Source organism: Suricata suricatta, chromosome 5, assembly GCF_006229205.1.
Source record: "Suricata suricatta isolate VVHF042 chromosome 5, meerkat_22Aug2017_6uvM2_HiC, whole genome shotgun sequence".
Classification (NCBI taxonomy): domain Eukaryota; kingdom Metazoa; phylum Chordata; class Mammalia; order Carnivora; family Herpestidae; genus Suricata; species Suricata suricatta.
This window is the reverse complement of record NC_043704.1, coordinates 94377014-94386227: the sequence shown is the minus strand read 5'-3', so window position 1 is coordinate 94386227 and position 9214 is coordinate 94377014. Positions and strand designations below refer to the sequence as shown.

General features: G+C 39.7%; 1 protein-coding gene across 4 annotated transcripts in view; it reads left to right on the top strand.

The window, feature by feature from the left end:
- The first annotated feature begins 19 nt into the window (after positions 1-19).
- SKIL (SKI like proto-oncogene) overlaps positions 20-9214 on the top strand; it is a 28946-nt gene continuing 19751 nt past the window's right edge. Inside the window, exons 1-2 of one of the 4 annotated variants that reach the window (XM_029939892.1) lie at positions 20-226; positions 1794-3569. In XM_029939892.1, the coding sequence (XP_029795752.1) occupies positions 2472-3569 (1098 nt within the window). In that variant the 5' untranslated portion in view covers positions 20-226; positions 1794-2471. Of the gene's footprint in view, positions 227-1090; positions 1219-1793; positions 3570-9214 lie in introns of those variants that run through there. The other 3 variants (XM_029939890.1, XM_029939889.1, XM_029939891.1) reach the window with 3 other exon arrangements.

Sequence of the window (9214 nt, the reverse complement as noted above, 5' to 3'; positions counted from 1 at the left end):
CTTTCCCCTCCCCCTCCCCGCCGCCCTCGCTCTCCCCCGGGCGGCCGGAGACGGCGGCGGCGTCTGCGGGAAGCTGTGTGTCTCCGCAGTGACGTGGGCGGGCCGAGGGCTCGGTGACGTCAGAGGGCTGTGTGTAGCGATGTGTGTGGGGTTCGGAGCGGCGCCGGCACAGCCGAAGGGAGCGGGAGAGCGGCGGCGGCTGGCACAGGTGCGGCCCCGGCTCGTGGTGAGGACGCGGCGGGCGCGGCGGGAGGCAAGGGGCGCGCGGCCTTGGGGGAGCCCGACGGCGGTGCCGTGGGTAGTGGGGAGTTAACAAGGCTCGTCGAGCTACCCCGGGCGCGGAGGCCGGAGACGGGGGTCCGGATGCGCGGGTCCCGGGTGGGGTCGGGACCACGGGGGGCACGGGGCGGGTGTCCCACGGCGGATCTAGCCTCGAAGACCCCAGGCAGTGGGCGCAGACACTGGAAGGGCGCTGCACTTGACCGGAGCCGTCGGGACCCCGGAGACCCGGACGCCCGTCACTCTCCCCACCCTCCCCCAGCCGCCAGTCTGCACTCCTCGGGGATGCCCCGGGCGTCTGTCGGCGCCCCGCGGCGCGGGGATCCCGGCTCGGCGCCCCACCCGCCCGCAGACCCTTCTCCTTTCTGGCCCCGAGCAGGCGGGGGAGGTGCAGCCTTAGGGGTGCTGGGGTAACACCCGAGAACTTCCTGGGGAGAGGGCACGGGGGGGGATTTCCACAGTCCTGCCCGCGGCCCCCGCAGTGGGGCAGTGTTGGGAGGGCACTTGGGGTTGTCCCAAGACCGTGGGTGGGGGTTGGGGGACTCCTCTTTTTCCACTTCCCACTCGTCCCACGCACAGCCCAAGGCGTCCCGGCTCCGTTGGCCGGCACTCGGCCGTACCTCTTGGGTTTGCAATGGGTGGGTGGATTTGCGTGGGCCGAGGGTTTCAGAGTTGGGGGGGGCTCCCCCATTGTAGGTCATGCCTCCTGCCCTCTTTCTTGGCCTGCGTTGGCTGAGGTGTTCCTGTGGTGGGTGCAAGTCAGAACCTTGGCTTGTGGCCTGGGTCCTTAACCCTTCGGGTCTCTTTTAAGGTAAACTGCTGAGAGTTTGGGAGGCAAACCTGTTTATTTATTGGATTTCTTTTGGATTTGCGCTCAAGAAGGAAGTGGAAGAGGAATCTTTTCTTTTTCCCTCTTCCTCCATTTGCATTCTTTGTGAGGTCTGTCTGCCTTGTTTTTTGTCCGGAATTAGTCTTGTTAAGGATGGAGATTCCCAAGAGTGGAGTCTATAGCTTTTAGCTTCCATTAAGCAAATTCGCTAACCTTTTAAAGGGAAAGTTAATTTTTGCCTACAGTCATTCCAGAAAAAATAGCATACACTGACTAGGTGAATTAATGCCCTTAACATTGTAACTTAGGTACATATGGTGGATATGTTAACTCGTATCTGTTTTTTTGGGGATGAAACTGGTATTTTTTAAAATTAAGAGATGAAGTAATGGATTATTATAGTTAAAATGGCATAACTGAGAAAGACTCTGGTACTTAGTTTCAGATGAGAGGGTCTTCTATTCCCTTTTGAGGAATGTTATTGCTCCCTTAACCCATTCTACAAATTACTTTCCTGTTTAAATGAAGTTCTTGTAGTTAACTGGTGTTAGATTTAAAGAAATCACTCAAGTGTCACCTTTGGTAAAGTGAACTCAGTATAAGATTAAGAAACTAGTTGGAAACTGACCCTTTGGCCTCTGGAGCAAATTCAAATATAACTCTCCCTCACTGCTCTTTGTTCCAGATAATTAAAAGAAGAATGAACAGTAATCCATGAAGATAACTGGGCAATTTTTCTTTAGATATAATTTTTAATTGTAGAAGTTCAAGTGGAGTCAGAGGCTCTTCTTACTGTTAGGAGGATTTCTACAAGCCTTCAGTTTGTCAACACAGACCAACAGATCATCACTTTTAGAGAAGATACTGTTTTCTTTTCCTTTTTTGGTGTCCTTGGTGCCAAAAACTAAATTTGGGTGCAACATTTTGATTTGTATTTGTGTCTAGGTTTTATGACACAAGTGATTGCATAAACTTTTCACATGTTTTGCTTCAAACCAAACCAAACCATTGCACTGAATCTGGACATCAGAGAACTGATAAATGTATTTTAAGGCATATATTTGAAGAGTTAAGAAAGAAGGCTTCCTCAGAGGTGTGCCTCTCAAAATTGTATTCTTTATTATTAGAGACGAAAGAAAAAATTTTACAGCACTAGCAGTGAAATCATACTAGAATATAAGCAGAACCAAATAAAGTTGCAAAAATCTCTTGAGTAATTTAGGGGAGATTTCTCTTTGGAAATTTAAATTTTCTGTGAGAGTAAGTTACTATATGTATTGATAGACATTGTTCTTTCTTGGAATGAGTGACTAAATAACAATGCAAATCTCAGACTCACTTATTTAACACCACAATTTTAGCAATGGAAAACCTACAGACCAATTTTTCCTTGGTTCAGGGCTCAAATAAAAAACTGAATGGGATGGGAGATGATGGCGGCCCTCCAGGGAAAAAAATGATGACGGACATTCCTGCAAATGGAAAAAGGATGATGAACAAGATGCCAACAGTAAAGAAGGAACACTTGGAGGACTGTGAAGTGCCAATGGAGACTGATGGGGAGCATGTCAAGCGAACTTGTGCTTCTGTGCCGGAACCTTTACATTTAAATCCCAGTTTGAAACACACTTTGGCACAATTCCATCTAAGTAGTCAGAGCTCTCTGGGTGGACCAGCAGCATTTTCTGCTCGGTATTCCCAAGAAAGCATGTCACCTACTGTATTTCTGCCTCTTCCTTCTCCTCAGGTTCTGCCTGGTCCACTGTTCATCCCTTCTGATAGCTCCACAGAACTCACACAGACTGTGTTGGAAGGGGAGTCTATTTCTTGTTTTCAGGTTGGAGGAGAAAAGAGACTCTGCTTGCCTCAAGTCTTAAATTCTGTTCTACGAGAATTTTCGCTCCAGCAAATAAATACAGTATGTGACGAATTGTACATCTATTGTTCTCGGTGCACTTCAGACCAGCTTCATATCTTAAAGGTCCTGGGAATACTTCCATTCAATGCCCCATCCTGTGGGCTGATCACATTAACTGATGCACAAAGACTATGTAATGCTTTATTGCGGCCACGCACTTTTCCTCAAAATGGTAGTGTACTTCCTGCTAAAAACTCATTGGCCCAGTTAAAGGAAACTGGCAGTGCCTTTGAAGTGGAACATGAATGCTTGGGCAAATGTCAGGGTCTGTTTGCACCCCAGTTTTATGTTCAGCCCGATGCTCCATGTATCCAGTGTCTGGAGTGCTGTGGAATGTTTGCACCCCAGACATTTGTGATGCATTCTCACAGGTCACCTGACAAAAGGACTTGCCACTGGGGCTTTGAGTCAGCCAAATGGCATTGCTATCTTCACGTGAACCAGAAATACTTAGGGACACCTGAAGAAAAGAAACTGAAGATAATTTTAGAAGAAATGAAGGAGAAGTTTAGCATGAGAAATGGAAAAAGGACCCAGTCCAAGGCAAGTTTTTTTTTAAATAGTAAAATTTAAATAATGTATTGGTTTACTTTGAAATCAAAAGCCTATATTTAGACTGTTACTTAACCTGTGTGTTGTTAAGAAACTGTTACTGCTCATGCAACAACAAAAAATATTGGTCTTTGTAATGTGTTATGTTTATATCACACATTTTAGGCTATAAAGTGCTTTTCCTGTGTGTGTGCTCATTTGATCTTTCAAACAACCTAGTGCAAGAAGTAGGATTATTCCCATTCTACAGATCAAGAGAATGAGGCTCAAATCAAGTGGCTTTCCCAAGATTCTGTAGACAGGGAGCAGAGGGTTTGGGGCTTCTTTGTCAAGTCATGATCTCTTTCCTTTTCACACATCCTGCTTTTTGATGACTAGATCTGTTGTTGTCCTAGGACTCCAGAGAATTTACACTTTGGTGTTATTTCCATTTGCAAATGGTATAATAGCTAGCCAAAACAATTCTGGTTGTGGGCTTCAAACAGCATTTTTCAAAGGTAGATCTAGGATTTCTGACACTGTTTCAATACCTGCGTATTCAGGCTTGATCAATATTGGGAATAAATGGAAAAGACAGGTTTATCGGGAGAATTTGTGATTCTGGTAAGAGATTTTTGAAAGAAAGAAAGAACTTAAAAAAATTGTGATGGCTAGAATAAAAAGATTATTTTAGGCTAAATAAATATTAATATAAAAACCTGTCAGCAAAGAGATCTTGAACATTATTTTTCCCACTGCATTGTCTGGTAGGCTAAACTAAGGTCTTTTTATTTTAAGAGTTTGAATGCCTTGGTAATCAACAACATTTGGGTTATTAAATACCCAGATTGTTGATTTGGTTTTTAAATATATTTTTACTTGATTAAAATTAATATAAGAGTTAGCACTATTTAACACTTACAGTGTGACAAGTATTGTTCTTGAGCAGTTTTACATGTATAATTTTATTTGATTCATACAATGAAAGATTAGCCATGTTTCATCTTAAGAATCTAATTTTTTCGCTATTAGTTTTTATTTCTTGAAATAATCTCTACCTTTTCTACTTCACAGAAGAAATGAATGAAGCGTATTAAATGACCTTAGCTTATTCACAGCAACATTAGAGCTTGGGCTAGAATCTAAGATTTGGTGTCGTGTGCTTTATGATGGTACCTTTGAGGTTTTGAGGGAAATTTAGTTACAGTGGAGGTTTAAAACTGTGATTTGCTTCTGAAGCTCAAGATCATTTTAGACTCAATTCAGGGTAGTTTGCTACTTGCTGCTCCCAGAGGGTCAGCACTTCGAAATTCCTTGCCTGTGGCTGCTGGATAAGTTTATGCTGTTCATGGGCAGTTCTTGACTGATTTTGAAGCAGGATTGACTTCACGCCACCTCTCAAATTACAGGACTTGCTTACAACTACATTGGTCCCATGCTGAAGCTTATGCCTAGAGATCTATAGTCTCAAAATGTGGAATGCCCCTTTTGATATTTGTGATATCTTGCCCTACGCTAATGAGGGCCCTACCCTTATGTGTCCATAGGCGACCACATTATTTGCCATATATTCTTACTCCAGTCTTCATTGCTCTGACATAAAAGCATTTTTGGGATAAACTCCTTTGCCTGATGTTCCCGCTCTGTATTTGTGAAGCAAAAAGAAGAAAGTGCTGAATTTACTTAACTGAAACTGTATGTGCTAGGGTTTGGGTAAAATTGAAACCATTCTTCATCTGAATGTAGTCCTTTATTGTCTCAGAAATGATTAATTTGAATCCTTTTTAAAATAGGGGAAGGTGTGAGATTCCCCCACCCCCCCGCCCCCCACCTCTTGGCTGTTATCTTTTTGCAGGATTTACTGTAGTGTTTTTGGTTTCATTTTGGTATTATTCCAATTTTATGAATTGTAAGCAATTTAAGGGAATTTAAGAAAATTTCTAGCAATGAAATCTTTAAGAAAGAAGACTTTTGGGTTCATGTGTAATACATACTTGAGTGGTTGTTTGATTCTGCTTACCTTTCCATATTTTGAAAATTTCCTCCTGAAAAACTTCGTGAGGTAGTTCTTATCTGAAAGTCTGTGAACAAGGTTTCTCAGATGTGAAGCCAGTCCAGATGGGTCACATGTTTCTGGTTGTATAACTGGTGGGTGCATATGAGGAGCTGAAAGCAGTTCTCCTGACTTGAAGTCTAGTAATTTTCACTGCTTTTCCCTAAAGCAAACTTAGTAGTAGAAACTACTACTGAATTTTGAGAAACATTAACTTTTCTTATCAATTTACCTTAGTATAAGGGTTCGCAAACTCTGTGTTAACTTGAAAATTATACTGAGGTTTTTAACTAGGAGGGGGTGCCAGGAGATATATCCTTGACTGGGGAACATTTTTTATTATCTCCTGTGAGTCAGTGAGTTGGTTGCCAAACAAACCAAATAGACCCAGAGGAAGCTCATTTGAAGAAGTCAATACAGGCTTTCTTTTCTTTTTTTTTTTTTTTATAGAAGAGTAAACCAAATATATTAATCTCTTATGTAAAGAACCTTATGTTTAGTGTGAATGCTAATGTAATTCAATATGTTTATATAGTTAATTTAGTTAAAGTATTGTTCCAAATTAAAAAACCAAAATTATGAAACTCAAAAGGCAATTGTTTGAAATGTAGCTGTTATTTCCAAGGAGGGAAATTATATTAGGAATGATCACCTAATTATTTGCATAACTAATAGCTCCATTTAATTTGCATAGTTAGTAGTTATATTTAGATGGGAGAAATAAGTGGTATAAGGTCAGTGTTCTAAGCGAAGAACTAGATTTGTGTAGAAACTAATGGTATATTTTGAAGTCTTTCTTACTCAGGTCAGGACAAGAAATACAACTGATTTTAGATCTGCCTAGCTGACTTTGTAAAATGATGTTCTTAAGCAATTTATTTCTTTGTATCACCTGAGCTTTTTGTGCTTTTTGTTAGACGTAAGGTTGTTGTATTACTTATTTGATCTAATTTTGATCTAGTTGATCTTTAATTTTTGTCTATGGAAAAAAGAAAAAAGGCTGCTAAGTAAATTGATCATTTGTAAATAAAATTTGAAGCATGATATTTAAGATTATTTTCAAGCACATTAGAAAAGCCCGTTTGTAGTCATAAGTGGTCCTTTACTCTTAACAATATGTGGCAGAAAATCTTTAAGTTAAAGATGGGTATGCCCTTATTATTATTATTTTTAAACACTCTGTTCTTTTTTAAGTTTTTCTCTGTTTTTTATTTATTTTTGAGAGACAGAGAGAGCAAGTGAGGGTCAGAGAGAGAGAGAGGGAGATACAGAATCTGAAACAGGAGCCAGGCTCTGAGCTAGCCGTCAGCACAGAGCCTGACGCGGGGCTCGAACCCACGAACCATGAGATCATGACCTGAGCCAAAGTCGGTCGCTTAACCAACTGAGCCACCCAGGCGCCCCTGCCCTTATATTTTTAAAAAAATATTAAAATTTAGATTTCTAACATTCAGATTTGACTACTCTTAGGTAAGTAAAATAATATGGTATTTAATTTGCTTAGGAAAGAAATAGATTATGATGCACATATATAACCTAAAGACATCAATTTAAGCTTTTTTTTTTAAAGCCTATTAAACATTTACTATTTTTAGCTTTGCATTTTCCTTCCAGTTCATCATTTCTACAGAGGTCATTGGAATAATAATAGTACAAAAAAATTCTCCCATCTTGTAAACTGGTTTTTTTTTTTTTTCTGTTTAGGAAGTGCATATATTAGTCCAAACCTAAATAAGGTAAGGAAATACCCTACAGAAAATGGGCGACTACATAGAGTAGTGTTGAGACAAAATGTATTTCAGTAATAGTTGTGGCCAGTTTGTTGGTAATTTGTTACATCAGTGGTATTGTTTGCATTTTGTGATAAGCATAAATTTTGATGAAGTGGGGATAAGGTTAGAATCAGATGAAGTATTTGTGCTCATATGCCCAACTAGTGTGACTATTTTTGTCTAATTTTTTAAAATTAATAATTGACTTCATATGTTTAGAGACTCTTTTTCCTGTTTTCCCAAAATGTAGTTTAGTGCTTGGTACATCAGAGGCAATCAGTGAAATCTTTTTTTTAAACTGAATACATTTTTGAAGAATAATACACTGTATTATATTTTAGGATATTTGGGAGGTTTTTGGAAAAATAATGGTTTGATCTGTAAGTAAACAATGTAATTTGCAAATCAACCGTTAAATGAGATAACTGATCAAATGAGAGAATGGAAGTGAAAGTATTTTGGAAGGTAAAAGTCTAGAAATGCAGGATGGTACTTCAAACTATTATCAAAATATTTACTAATATGTATTTGGGGGCTTTTCCTTTCCCCAAACATCTTACTGGAATTATGTGAAGACATCTCTAACACAAATAAGATAACTGAGTAATGTGTTCCCAAATATATCCCACACTTAGTTATTTGTACACAGTTATTATACTAGTGGGATATTTAATTATTAAAATGAAATATGCAAGAAGAAAGTACAAAACAGGTCTATTATAAGAATTATGTTATAAGGACGTTTCAATGAAATCTTTGAATGGCTTTGGGAATAGTGCCCCCTTATGGTTCAGGAAATATAGAGCGTATATTTGTTTTTACGATTAAAAAAAGGTAAAACATTGATAAATGTTAACATTTTTAAAAAGGCTGGTGATAAAAAAAAAAACCCTACAAGTTTTTTTGGTCTAGGAAAAATTAAGAAACTTCAAGGAAGAAGAAAAAGGGTGCACCTGAATCAGCGTAGAGGCAGCCAGTAATGTCCTCATACCTATGCATACATTATAATTTATGCCACTGGAATAGGGACAAGGAGGTAATCAAGAATCGGGTTAATTTCAATCCCTTTAGTATTCTGGGAGAGGAAAGTGTAGAGCAAAACTCATTTGTTCAAATAAAGAGGTAGAACTAGTTTGGGAATAGCTTTAGTAATGACTGGAACCTGTATTTTGTCCACATGCAGAAATTTTGGTCTAATGAGGGTTCGTATACTTAAAATAATTTAAGGATTTTATTAGACTATGAGAAGCAAAAAGGTATATAATTAAACTCTAAGCCTTTTCTTAAGGTGAGACTTGCTTCATTCACTAATTAAAGTATTACAGTACCATGCTGGGCAGAAAAAGGAATGAATAGGAAGGCTATAAATTACTTTAAAATTGATATTGAGGGGTGCCTGGGTGGCTTAGTCGGTTGAGTGTCCAGCTTTGGCTTAGGTCATGATATCATGGTGGTGAGTTCGAGCCCCGCATCAGGCTCTGTGCTGACAGCTAGCTCAGAGCCTGGAGCCTGCTCTGCATTCTGTGTCTTCCTCTCTCTCTGACCCTCCCCTGCCTAGCTGTGTCTCTCTGTCTCTCAAAAATAAATAAAAAAACATTTAAAAAAATAAAAAAAATAAAACTGATATTGATTTCCAGACTTAGAAGTGGGTCCCAGAAATATGTACATAAAGACTAAATGGAAGCCCCTTAGGCAGGACTTTATCTTCTAGTTTCTGAATCTAGAATGTATAGATGTTTAATAAAGGTTGGAGTAACTGAAAAGTCTTACTAGCCCTGTAGTTACCAATGATTTTTGAGGAGAAAAACAGGCTTAGTTTTAAAGCAAAGCCC